The 13,917-nt window shown below is 42.1% G+C and overlaps 1 protein-coding gene across 2 annotated transcripts; it reads right to left on the bottom strand.

The window, feature by feature from the left end:
• Positions 1–27: 27 nt before the first annotated feature.
• rnpep (arginyl aminopeptidase (aminopeptidase B)) lies at positions 28–12,429 on the bottom strand. 2 transcript variants are annotated; one of them, XM_023989370.2, is made up of 11 exons: positions 11,904–12,429; positions 7,235–7,375; positions 6,479–6,630; positions 5,647–5,763; positions 5,107–5,342; positions 4,573–4,686; positions 4,262–4,374; positions 2,034–2,142; positions 1,673–1,897; positions 1,320–1,462; positions 28–664 (listed from the first exon to the last, which is right to left on the bottom strand). In XM_023989370.2, exons 1-11 carry the CDS (start codon positions 12,285–12,287, stop codon positions 518–520), a joined length of 1,881 nt encoding a protein of 626 aa, XP_023845138.1. In that variant the 5' UTR covers positions 12,288–12,429; the 3' UTR covers positions 28–517. The 2 variants fall into 2 exon arrangements, with proteins under 2 accessions (XP_023845138.1, XP_023845131.1); XM_023989363.2 differs by lacking the exon at positions 7,235–7,375 and adding an exon at positions 7,034–7,174.
• Between the last annotated feature and the right edge of the window lie 1,488 nt (positions 12,430–13,917).

Here is a 13,917-nt window from a genome sequence, read left to right as displayed (position 1 = left end):
CATATGCAATGAAATCAAGAAGATGCATTGAATCTTGAAAACCAACTACTAGATTTACTTCAAAAGAATGTACTTTTACTGTTTAGAACATTTAAATTCAGCTTAGTTTGGGTGAAAAAAAGCATAATCAATGGTTTACATACTCAATACAACAAAGTAATACCTAGTTTTATTTTCCCTTCATTTTTTTTTCATTTTTTTAACCAATACTACTTAATTAGTATTATGCCCTCCCACAGCAAGTACTTTAAGTAAGACATACCCACAGCAGAGCCTTTAAGGCTGGCCTGCGTAAATACCTAAATTGAACCGTAAAATATGTAAATTGGCCTCTTTTCCTTGGTAACCACTGACCAAGCTAGATGACATTGGCATCTCAATCTAACCTGGTACAGTACATTTAAATAAAGGAGGCCATCTGAAAGTACTGGGTAAGACTACTACTCCTCTATTATATCTCTAGGCCAGGGTCAGTGAGACTAGACTCTGGATCTCATGTTCAGCTCCTATGATGCGCTCAGGCAAGGATCTTCTTGACGTAGTTGCGGACGTTGACATGGAGCTGATGGGAGGTGGCACTGAAGATCTCTGTGGCCAAAGCCCTGGTCTCCTCTGATCCATTCCACAGTGCACGGTACACAGGCAGTGTGTACTTCTGTTTCCCCTGGGAGCAAGATACAATTTAATATGCTAAGATACTACTATTTACATGATTGTTTCAGACACCTGAAAAATACTCTTAACTTTAAACGGACACTATAAAAATACACATATGGTATATCACACACACATAAATATATTATATTTACTATAATAAAACAAACTAGCCTAAAAAAATGTGCCTGACAAATACTATAATTTATTGTTATTATTTTGTACTTTTAACCATTGTTCTCCTCAATTGGTAGTTAGTCTTGTCCCATCGCTGCAACTCCTGTACGGACTCGGGAAAGGCAAAGGTCGAGAGCCATGTGTCCTCCGAAACACGACCCTGTCAAGCCGCACTGCTTCTTGACACACTGCTCGCTTAACCCGGAAATGTGTCGGAGGGAACACCGTACAACTGGCCACCAAGTCAGCTTACAGGCGCCCAGCCCGCCACAAGGAGTCACTAGAGCGCGATGGGACAAGGACATCCCGGCCGGCCAAACCCTTCCCTAACCCGGACGACGCTGGGCTAATTGTGCGCCACCTCATGGCCGGCTGTAACACAGCCTGGGATCGAACCCGAGTCTGTAGTGTCTGTGATGCAGTGCCTTAGATCACTGCGCCACTCGGGAGGCCCTATAAGTTGAGGACCAAACATTTGTTTTTCTGACCTGGCAGCTGAGGAAGCTGCGCACATGTTGATATCCTGGCTGGTGATGATTCTTGGCGACCATCAGGGCCCAGCGCAGTCGTAGCTCAGCGTTGTTTGACATCACGATGTGAGGGTACTGCTTCTCCAGTTTCTCCATATTACCTTATCAAAGTCGGAGGGATGGTACATCATTGGTGTGACTCATTTCAAAAGTAGTGTGCGCACATCCAGGTGCAAGTTACAAAAAGTAAAGTAATGATATAAAGAATAGAGATCCACACACTGAGGAATTGGGGTGAATCACATGCATCTTCAGAACAACGATTGTGCTAAAGGTATCAGTACAGAAGTGTTGTTACCATCGTGTCCTACCTCTAGGCAGTGGGGACTTCTCTATGATCTTTTCCAAGAAGTAGACAGCCTGGTTAGTCTTCCAGGCCTGGATGTTGGTCTTCTTGATGCTGGCCATATCCAGGACCTCAGCAGCCCACAGCTCTGACAGCTGCTCAGCAGGCTTCATCAGGCTCTTGCCAGCCGACAGGTCAGGGAGGTAGGGAGGCCAACCGGGCACATTGAGCCAGCTATCAAATTCCAGACCTAGCAAAGAGACCACAAGGAGAGTGAGGTCAGTTTGCTGTTACAATCTCACTTCCAAGCTTAAATACTCATTATAAAAAGGCAACTACGACCCTAAAAGGCCAATCTAACACTAAAAGCAACTACTGTGTTTTACCCTTAATCATGTCTACTCCTTTCTTCTTCAGGTCAGGGAAATACTCCAGGAAGAACTCCAGAGCGTCCTCTGCCATAACACTGCGGAACTTGAACTTGTCAACGTAGGCCTGTGAGAAGAAACACCCACATGTCAGACTGTTGCCCTAATATACATATACAGTACCAGTCAAAAGTTGACACGCATACTCTAGAATGAGTTTCTTTAGTTTGACTATTCTCTACATTGTAGAATAATAGCAAAGTCCAAAAAAGAGATTCTACAAATTAGCCACCCTTTGCCTTGATGACAGCTTTGCACACTCTTGGCATTCTCTCAACCAGCTTCACCTGGAATGCTTTTCCATCAGTCTTGAAGGAGTTCCCACATTCACATATTTGATGTCTTCACTATTATTCTACAATGTAGAAAATAGTAAAAATAGAAGAAAAACCCTGTAATGAGTAGGTGTCCAAACTTTTGACTGGTACTGTAAGTATTCACACCTAGCAGTCTTTCAATGGGTTTCATGTCTGGGCTTTGGCCACTCAAGGACCTTCACATTATTTTTCTGAAGCCATTCCAGCATTGCTTTGGCTATATCCTTGGGGTCATTCTCCTGTTGGAATGTAACATTTTCGCTCTAGTCTAAGGTTGTTTGCACTCTGACGCAGGTCCTCATCAAGGATTTGCCAGTATTTGGCGCCATTTATTGTTCCCTTTATCCTTACCAGTCTCCCAGTCCCTGACGCTGAAAAACATCCCCAGAGTATGATGCTACCACCCCTATGCTTCACAGTAGGGATGGTGTTCGACGGGTGATTAGCTGTGCCTGGTTTCCACCAGACATAGTGCTTTGCATTCAGGCCAAGTAGTTTTTTTAAAAATTCATCAGACCACAGAATATTTTGCCGCGTGAATTCATTCACGTGTCTTTTTGCAAACTCCAGGCATGCTATCATGTGCCTTTTTTTCAGGAGTGGCTTCCATCTGGCCACTCCCATAAAGCCCAGATTGGTGAAGTGCTGTAGAGACTGTTGTCCTTCTGGCAGGTCATCCTATCAGCCAAGGAACTCTGTACTTCTGTCAGAGTGGTCATTGGGTTCTTGGTCACCACCCTGACCAAGATCCTTCTTGCCCGGTTCCTTAGTTTGGTCGGACGACTAGCTCTAAGCAGTCTGGGTAGTTCCATATTTTTCCAATTTTCAAATGATGGCAACCACTGTGCTCTTGGAAACGTTCAACACTCTAGAAATAGTTTTATACCGTTCCCCAGATATATGCCTCATCACATCTCGGCGAGCTACAGACTGGTCCTTGGAATTCATGGTATAGTTTCTGCTCTGACATGCACTTTCAACTGTAAAACCTTTAATACAGTGGTGTAAAGTACTTTAGTAAAAATACTTTAAAATACTACTCAATAAGTTTTTTGTTGTACTATTCATATTTTTGCCAACTTTTACTTCACTACATTCCAAAATAAAATGATGTACTTTATACTCCATACATTTTCCGTAACACCCAAATGTACTCGTTACATTTTGACAGGAAAATGGTCCAATTACTTTTTATACTTACATTTAAGTCATTTAGCAGACGCTCTTATCCAGAGCGACTTACAAATTGGAAAGTTCATACATATTCATCCTGGTCCCCCCGTGGGGAATGAACCCACAACCCTGGCGTTGCAAGCGCCATGCTCTACCAACTGAGCCACACGGGACCATACTTAAGAATATTTTTGCAATTTTATTTATTTTTGATACTTAAGTATATTTAAAACCAAATACTTTTAGACTTTTACTCAAGTAGTATTTTACTGGGTGACTTTCACTTGAGACATTTTCTATTAATGCATCTTTACTTTTACTCAAGTAAAGACACATGAGTACTTTTCCACCACTGCTTATATAGACAGGTGTGTTTCTTTCTAAATCATGTCCAAACAACTGAATTGTCTACAGGTGGACTCCAATCAAGTTGTAGTGACATCTCAAGGATGATCAAAGGAAATTGGATGCACCAGAGCTCAATTTGGAGTGTCAGAGCAAAGTGGTGTGAATAGATATTTCTGTATTTAAATTATCAATAAATGTTCAAACATTTCAAAAAACATGTTTTCACTTTGTCATTAAAATTACATATTTAAATACATTTTTAATTCAGGCTGTAACAACAAACTGTGGAATAAGTCAAGGGGTATGAATACTTTCTGAAGGCACTGTAGAATGAGAAGCAACACCAACCTTGAGGAAGGCATCGAAGTGACTCTGGTCTCCAGCCAGGTGGGCCAGGTAAGAGACGAAACAGAAGCCCTTCTCATATGGCGTCTCATTGTAAGTGTCATCAGGGTCAACACCTGAGGGATGGGAGAAAATAAAATGTTTTGCTTTAACTTGAGCAGTCATGATCAAGTGTATCAGTTCTATTGGGTCTGCAGCTCCATAGGCAAATCTCAGTGGGATTAACTACTAATTAAACTAAGACCACTGGGCTACTAATGGAATTGGTCTTGGCTTTAGCCTTAGCAGTCAAGGCTAAATGTAAGCAGTCTGACCTGGTTTGATCTTCACACGCAGTTTATTGAGAGGGTGGTCCTCTCCGGTGTTGTCCATGTGCTGTCTGAGTAAAGCCCTCCCAGTCGCTGCCTCCAGACTAGTGATGGCCTCTCCTGCAAATAATAACACAATAGACATCAGGGCTTTGAGAGTGATAAGACAGCCAGGTATGCACAAATAGCTGTGTAGACAACTACTGTTTACTTTCAAATGGAAAGAGTTGTGGGACTTGAGGATGAGCCCATCATACAATGCTACAGCAGGGCTCGCCAATCCTATTTCTGGAGAGCTACCTTTCTGTAGGTTCACTCCAACCTCAGTTGTAACTAACCTGATTCAGCTAATAAACCAGCTAATTATTTAGAATTAGGGGCACTTGATGAAGGTTGGAGTGAAACCAACTGGACAGTAGCTCTCCAGGAACATGGTTGGAGAGCCCTGGTCTACAGTAGACAAACTGTGGCAAAGTGATGTACTATGCTGATGTCGAAAGGGCTTTATAAAATCAATTTGATTGATTGACAGTCTCTTACCGTAGATCTCCCTGCACACCCGGCGCTGGGCGTACATGGTGAAGCCCTCGTTGAGCCAGAAGTCACCCCAGTTGGCATTGGTTACCAGATTACCGAACCAGCTGTGGCAGATCTCGTGCACAATGACGTCAGCCAGTGAGCGGTCTCCGGCCAGGAGGCATGGGGTTACGAAAGTTAGGCAGGGGTTCTCCATGCCCCCGAAGGGGAATGACGGTGGCATGAACAGCACGTCATACCTGAGGAGACGAACCAATTATGTAGCTGTATGTTTATAAGCAGAATAAGTCATGACACTGAAAGCGCAAAGTCAGTGGTCACCATCCCTAGTCATGGAAAGAGCTACAGTGTGCAGTTTTTTTTATTCTAGACTAGCACTAAGACACCTGATTCAACTAATCAAGGTGTTGATTAGCTGTTGTCAGGTCTTGTGTTTTAGTGCAGTGCTGGAACAAAATCCTGCATTCCCTGTAGTTCTTCAGAACCAGGGTTGTTGACTGACCACTGAAGTATTGGACCATATTGTTAATTGGGGAATTTCACCTTCCCCAGACGTAGGGTCCAAATAGTTTCTCTCCCACAACCAGAAATTCCTCGATGACTCCGTCGTACTCCTGCTTGGCTGCCTGCAGCAGGCATGGCTCTGTCCACACTCGGGTCCTAAAAGATACAGATGTACAATTACTACCAAGCATTGAAACTCCATAAGCAAACACTATCACGCATGTTCTTCAAAGCACATTCTTCAGCAGCATTTTATGGCCCATAAGTAGCAAGTGCAGTTTTCATTCAAGTTGAACATTCACCCTGCTTTTTGATTCTCATCTCTCTAATCAGTCTGACACAGAGAATGCATTTTGCGGGTCAATGACCAACACGCCCAGGTTGTTATCAATAAATGCTTTAGACGGGAGAGGAATATTGTCTTGTACCTAACGTGAGGGTAGGTGAGGTCTATACTAGAAGCAGAACGCTTAACACTGTCAAATTACGCCCCTTACATGACCAAAACAAATTGTCAAACTGTCACAAGATTTAGAGGCCTAGCCTGGGTGCCAGTCTATTTCTGATCTCTTGACAATTCCTTGTGGAATTGTCATATTTGGCTTGAGCACAAACAAATCAACAGCACAAACAGATCTGGGACCTATCCAAGGCCACCAGGGGCAGCAGGTAGCCTAGTGGTTAGAGCGTTGAGCCAGTAACCAAAAGGTTGCTAGATCAAATCCCAGAGCTGTCGTTCTGCCCCTGAACAAGGCAGTTAACCCACTGTTCCTAGGCCGTCATTGTAAATAAGAATTTGTTCTTAATTGACACCTTAAATAAAGGTTAAATAAAAAAATATTTTAAAAAGGCAACGTAGAGACTCTTTCACCTTGGCCCCACCTCCGCAGAGACTAAGTCTCCTACAGCCAAGGCCACCAGGTAGGAAGGGATGGGCTGTTCCATGGTGAACAGGAACGTGTTGTCTGCCATCCTGTGTTCTCCCTTACTGGCACTCATGACTGCTGTGAAACCATCAGGAACCTGTGGAGGCAGACAGGGCAGTCTTGGGCCAGAGTCATCATGATCGATGATGGTACCAATATCCATTACTAATACAGACAAAGTAGTCAGAATGGTGGATAAGGTGAGTTTCCCACCATACGTTAAGAGCTTTTTCAGCAATGTGTGTTAATACTAGACCTATAATTCAGAGTGCTTTAAGTATTGAAAAACAAGTGAACACAACAAGGCAAAGCACATGAAGTTGAATGACAGGGCAAAATAGAATAAACAGGACAATAGACAAAAAAGATGTGAATGACAAAAAATAAAAACACAGAAGCTTAATTATCCTGCAAAGAGAAATAGATTGTGAGACAGCATTGTCTCTGTGGTTATCCTCCCATGGACATTGGCTCATTCAGAGTCCAGTCCAGGGGCTCACCTTCACGGCGGCCGAGTAGGTGCTCTTGACAGCCGGCGTGTCAAAGCAGGGGAAGAAGGAGCGGTTGAGCACGGCCTGGCCCTGGGTGAAGACGTAAGGCTTGGCCTTCCCAGCTGTCTGCTCTGGATCCAGCCAGCACACCTAGTGGGTAAGGGGGGGCAGAGACCAGGGCTTGAGTGTGGTGGTAGTGGCACACTTTACCTTCACAGCAACCGAGTAGGGGCTCTTAGTCATGGGGGTGTGGAAGCCAGGGAACAGGCTGCGGTTCAGCACAGGGAAGCCAGAGGTGTAGAGGAAAGGCTCTTTCTTTTCGGCAGTCTGAGCAGGCTCCAGCCATGATATCTACAAATGTATGCTGGGTTTAATGAGGATGATGCAGTTTTCATGAATAGGCACTCATTTGTTGCACTTATGTACAGTGCATTCGTAAAATATTTTGACCCCTTCCACATTTTGTTATGTTACAGCCTTATTCGAAAATGGATTAAATAACCAAAAAATACTCAAGCTACACACAATATCCCATCAAGACAAAGCAAAAACAGATTAAGAAATGTTTGGCATAGTTATTCATTATAAACTGAAATATTACATTTACTTAAGTATTCAGACCCTTTACTCTGTACTTTGTTGAAGCACCAATGGCAGTGATTACAGCCTCAAGTCTTCTTGGGTATGATGCTACAAGCTTGGCACACCTGTATTTGGGGTGTTCCTCCCATTCTTATCTGCAGATCCTCTCAAGTTCTGTCAGGTCGGATGGGGAGTGTAGCTGCACAGCTATTTTCAGGTATCTCCAGAGATGTTCGATCAGGTTCAACTCCAGGCTCAAGGCTGGGTCACTCAAGGACATTCAGAGACTTGTCCCGAAGCCACTCCTGCGTTGTCTGGCTGTGTGCTTCGGGTCATTGTCCTGTTGGAAGGTTAACCTTCGCCCCAGTCTGAGGTCCTGAGCGCTCTGGAACAGGTCTTCATCAAGGATCTCTCTGTACTTTGCTCCGTTCATCTTTCCCTCGATGCTGACTAGTCTCCCAGTCCCTGCCGCTGAAAAACATCCCCACAGCATGATGCGGCCACCACCATGCTTCACCGTAGAGATGGTGTCAGGTTTCCTCCAGACGTGACGCTTGGCATTCAGGCCAAAGAGTTCAATCTTTGCTTCATCAGATAATCTTGTTTCTCATGGTCTGAGTCTTTAGGTGCCTTTTGGAAAACTCCAATCAGGCTGTCATGTGCCTTTTACTAAGGAGTGTCTTCCTTCTGGCCACTCTACCATAAAAGGTCTGATTGGTGGAGTGGTGCAGAGATAGGTCCTTCTGGAAGGTTCTCCCATCTCCACAGAGGAACTCTTGAGCTCTGTCAGAGTGACCATCAGGTTCTTGGTCACCTCCCTGACCAAGGCCCTTCTCCCCAGATTGCTCAGCTCTAGGAAGTCTTGGTGGTTCCAAACTGCTTCCATTTAAGAATGCCACTGTGTTCTTGGGGACCTTCAATGCTGCAGACACTTTTTGGTACCCTTCCCCAGATCTGTGCCTCGACACAATCCTGTCTCGGAGCTCTACAGACAATTCCTTTCAACCTCATGGCTTGGCTTTTGCTCTGACATGCACTGTCAACTGTGGGACCTTATATAGACAGGTGTGTGCCTTTCCAAATCATGTCCAATAATTTAATTTACCACAGATGGACTCCAATCAAGTTGTAGTAACATCAAGGATGATCAATGGAAACAGGATGCACCTGAGCTCATTTTAGAGTCTCATTGCAAAGGTTCTGAATACTTATGTAGATAAGGTACACTACCATTCAAAAGTTTGGGGTCACTTAGATATTTCCTTGTTTTCCATGAAAACATACATGAAATGAGTAGCAAAATGTATAGGAAATATAGTCAAGACGTTGACAAGGTTATAAATAATGATTTTTAATTGAAACAATAATTGTGTCCTTCAAACTTTGCTTTCGTCAAATAATCTTCCATTTGCTGCAATTACAGCCTTGCAGACCGTTGGCATTCTAGTTGTCAATTTGTTGAGGTAATCTGAAGAGATTTCACCCCATGCTTCCTGAAGCACCTCCCACAAATTGGATTGGCACTTCTTACGTACCATACGGTCAAGCTGCTCCCACAACAGCTCAATAGGGTTGAGATCCGGTGACTGTGCTGGCCACTCCATTATAGACAGAATACCAGCGGACTGCTTCTTCCCTAAATAGTTCTTGCATAGTTTGGAGCTGTGCTTTTGCATAGTTTGGAGCTGTGCTTTCATTGTCCTGTTGTAGGAGGAAATTGGCTCCACTTAAGCGCCGTTCACAGGGTATGGCATGGTGTTGCAAGATTTCTTTAACCCTGTACAAATCTCCCACTTTACCACCAAAGCACCCCCAGACCATCACATTACCTCCACCATGCCTGACAGATGGCGTCAAGAACTCCTCCAGCATCTTTCATTTTTTCTGCGTCTCACAAATGTTCCTTTGTGATCCGAACACCGGATCACAAAAAAAACCTGTTTTCGCTTTGTCGTAATGGGGTATTGTGTGTAGATTGAGGGGGGGGGGGGGGCATAATCCATTTTAGAATAAGGTTGTAATTTAACAAAATGTGGAAAAAGTCAAGGGGTCTGAATACTTTCCAAATGGAGTGCATACTTCCAAGAAATGTGAAACTAAAAACCATGAAACGTTGCAGACTATGAATATAATGTATAGCCAACAGAGTTGATCTAATTTGAAAAGAAAAAAGGTTTTACGGTTTTAAATATACTGAACAAAAATATAAAACGCAACAATTAACCATTTTACTGAGTTACAGTTCATAATTTAAAAAACGGCGCGGTAGAAAGGACCTTTCTCAACAACATTGACGCCCTGAATTTAGCAGCTGCTAAATCGACAGATCAGTTGGAAAAAGTGATGGGCTACTTTCTGCACACGCCAAAGTCAGTGTAAACCGGAGTGACTTGACAACGCTGGCCAAACAAGATGTAGCTACAAACAACACAGAGTTAAATGGTTCCAGTCTACCGTGAAGTGTTCATCCATGTATACGGACGGGTAAGAGTCTAGCTACATTTTAAGATATACGTTTTTAATTTTGTCAGAGTCGTTTTCATTGCAAGATAAAGAGTACTGTTAGCTAGTTATGGAACGTTACGTGTATGATCTGTGTAGTAATATTATTTGAATCAGAGAACCTAGTTGTTAGCTTTAGCTACCTGCAGATTCATACTACAGCTATGACAATGTTTGTATAGGTAGTAGTGTGAGTTGGGATTATGTCAGTTTATTGCTTAGTTAGCTAGCTACATGGCTAAACAAGACTCCACTTCGACAGATGATTAAATGACCCGTCAAGTTAGTCAGGTGTGTCTGGCGGTGCTTATGGCCATCTATTGTATTTCATGTGTGTCAGGTAAGCATCATCTAATAATTATAAAATATTTGTATCTGGACACTTTTTTATATTGCTACTGCACAAGTAACCATTTTACTGTACAGTTTACACCATCTGTATCCTGTGGATGTGACTTATAAAGTTAGATCATATTTGATATCGTGTGTGTTACCAAAGACGGTAATGTGAAGAACAACATGACCTGCATCAAAATCAGATTAGGATACAGGCCAAGGACTAGATAGTGTATTTTTACCTGGAATTTTTCCTTATTGTAGGTCACTACTTTTACCACTTCTGGTCTTAATCTTTGGTTGTTTACTAAACTACTCACTCTGTTTAACACATGGCCTCACATGTGAATCCTGAAAGAGAAGGGTGAGGCTAAGAAGGTGTGAACGATGCTGAATGGATGTAGACAAAGAAGAGCTCTCCAGTAGGTGTGCCAAAACATTCCAGGACCATTTTCTCAAAAGTGGGGTTACAAGTTTCTGAACTTTTAAAGCAGAATTACTTTCCCATTGTTCTTCAACTGCAGTGCATGATATACCAGTCTCTACTTTTATCCAACATTGATTTATTTTTATTTTTAACATTCACATTTTTCTACATAAGACCGAATCGAGGTGGTCGGTCACATAAGGAAATCAGTCAATTTATTTAAATTCATTAGGCCCTAATCTTTGGATTTCACATGACTGGGCAGGAGCACAGCCATAGGCCTGGGAGGGCATAGGCCCACCCAATTGAGAGCCAGGCCCACCCACTGGGGAGCCAGGCCCAGCCAATAAGAAATAATTTTCCCCCACAAAAGGGCTTTATTACAGACAGAAATGTTCCTCAGTTTCATCAGCTGTCTGGTTTCAGATAATCCTGCAGGTGAAGAAGCCGGATGTGGTTACACGTGGTCTGCAGTTGTGAGGCCAGTTGAACTGCCAAATTCTCTAAAACGACGGTGGTGGCTTATCTCAGAGAAATTAACATTCAATTATCTGGCAACAGCTCTGGTGGACATTCCTGCAGTCAGCATGCCAATTGTACACTCCCTCAAAACTTTACACATCTGTGGCATTGTGTTGTGACAAATCTGCAAATTTTAGAGTGGCCTTTTATTGTCCCCAGCCCGGTGTAATGATCATGCTGTTTAATCAGCTTCTTGATATGCCACACCTGTCAGGTGGATAGATCATCTCGGCAAAGGAGAAATGTACACCAACAGGGATATAAACAAATTTGTGCACAAATGAGAGAAATAAGCTTTTTGTGCGTATGTAAAAAAAAATATATATATATATATATTTCAGCTCATTAAAAATGGGACCAACATTTTACATGTTGCGTTTATAATTTTCTTCTGTATAGGTTCAAATAGAAATACATTCTTAGTAACCAATCATCTGGAAGTAACAAGCTAGTGTTGTTGTTGCTAGGTAGAGTGACTCTAGTTACGACGGCTGAATGACATTCTCTTACCCCTGGTCCATCCGAAGCAAGAAACTTGACCACCACTCGAAACTGTTCCTCAATTTTACATGGTGCAGGGAATTTTACAACCAGTGTGGTGCCATAACTGGTGAAATTGCGCGTCATGAATTCTACTTTCACCGAATCCGAATCATCTTCACTTCGGCAGTAGGACACCTCTTGCATTGAGAGGGAGGGATGAATGTCCAACAGTAGCTCGCTTTGAGAATCTTGGATGCATTTCAGCTGTAGCGTTTCAGTTCCTCTCAAAGTTCTCTTCTCAAAGTCCACGCTTAGATCCAAGTGGAAGTGTTTTATCTTGAATTGACGAAAGCTCGAAGACGTAGCCACGTCCTCTGCTAGATCGGAGTGCAGTTTGAGAGATTTTTCCATATTTTAGTAGCCTACAGCAAGAATAACTGGGTAAACGTGAGTCTTCCTCCAACGATTGGCTGCACCGCTTCTTCTTCTTCTTCCTCGGTGGGATGTATCGGCGATTGGCATCCAACAGCTGCACATCTCCAGCATCAACACACAAAAAAGTACTTCTGGGTCACGGAAATCTTCAAAATAAAAGTCCCCGCATAATAGTAGAAAAGTGTCAATAACCTGTATTTATTCATGATATATGAGAAAAAAAATTACAATGATTCATATTTGTTAATATTTAAGTGACATTTGGCTTTTAAAACATGTTCCAAGTTCCAATAAATGCCACCAATGCGAATCACTGTATATGGAATACATATTGGCTTATAGAGCAAACACTATTCTGGGTTCCGTAGTAGAAGTATTTTAGGTGAAAAATATGGGTTGTTTATGAATTCTAAGAATCCAATAAAAAGGGATGAAAAATGTAGGTGCTGGATTTTAGGCCGGTAGCAACCACCACAGGGTGTCCGTTCAGAACCCAAGGAAGCAGTAGTTCCAGTTCAAGGGTTTAATGAAGATACACACACACACACACACATACAACACCACTCTCTGTGATACTAATTGTGCTTATTTAACTGCATGCACAATAAAACATAAAGAAAATAAAAAAATTCTAAGGAGGTAGAATAAGCAGTGGTGGAAAAGTACTCAAATGTCATACTTGAGTAAAAGTAAAGATATATTAAGAAAATGACTCAAGTAAAAGTAAAAGTCACAGAGTAAAATACTACTTGAGTAAAAGTCTAAAAGTATTTGGTTTTGAATATACTTAAGTATCAAAATTAAATGGAATTGCTAAAATATACTTAAGTATCAAAAGTAAAAGTATAAATAATTTCTAATTCCTTATATTAAGCAAACCAGACGCCACTATTTAATTTTTATTGACGGATAGCCAGGGGCACACTCCAACACTCAGACATCATTTACAAACAAAGCATTTGTGTTTAGTGAGTCTGCCAGATCAGAGGCAGTAGGGATGACCAGGCATGTTCTCTTGATAAGTGCGTGAATTGGACCCTTTTCCTGTCAAAATGTAAGGAGTACCTTTGGGTGTCAGGGAAAATGTATGGAGTATAAAGTTTCTTTGGGAATGTAGTGAAGTAAAAGTAAAAGTAGTATAAATAGTCAAGTATAAATAGTAAAGTAAAGTACAGATACAACAAAAAAACGTAGTACTTTAACGTATTTTTACTTAAGTACTTTACACCACTGAGAATAAGCAGGAGACAAAAACCAGGCCCAGCCTGGTCCAGTATTACAATACATCCCGGGGAAAAAGGCTGCTGATTGGCTAATAAAATTATGATTACCAAGACCTTATTTCAATAAAAATAAAAAAAATACATTTGGGGTCTTGGAAAGGAGATGAGCTGGCCGTTTTTACAGTAGGGAATATTTAGTAGGGTCTGTATCTGGGTGCCGCAGTAAAAGTATTGTAGGAAATACTTCGTCGGGTATATAAAATGTACACGTATGGTGTCATTTCATGGAGCTTTTAATAATACGCAGTGTTGCTGGCCTTTTACTCCACCCATTCCATTGGTGGCCACAATTTGAAGCACTGTATATGTAATACATACTGGCT

The sequence above is a fragment of the Salvelinus sp. IW2-2015 genome, linkage group LG1, assembly GCF_002910315.2.
Source record: "Salvelinus sp. IW2-2015 linkage group LG1, ASM291031v2, whole genome shotgun sequence".
NCBI classification, from domain to species: domain Eukaryota; kingdom Metazoa; phylum Chordata; class Actinopteri; order Salmoniformes; family Salmonidae; genus Salvelinus; species Salvelinus sp. IW2-2015.
Note: the sequence above shows the minus strand (reverse complement) of the source record. Positions and strands in the feature narration are given on the sequence as shown.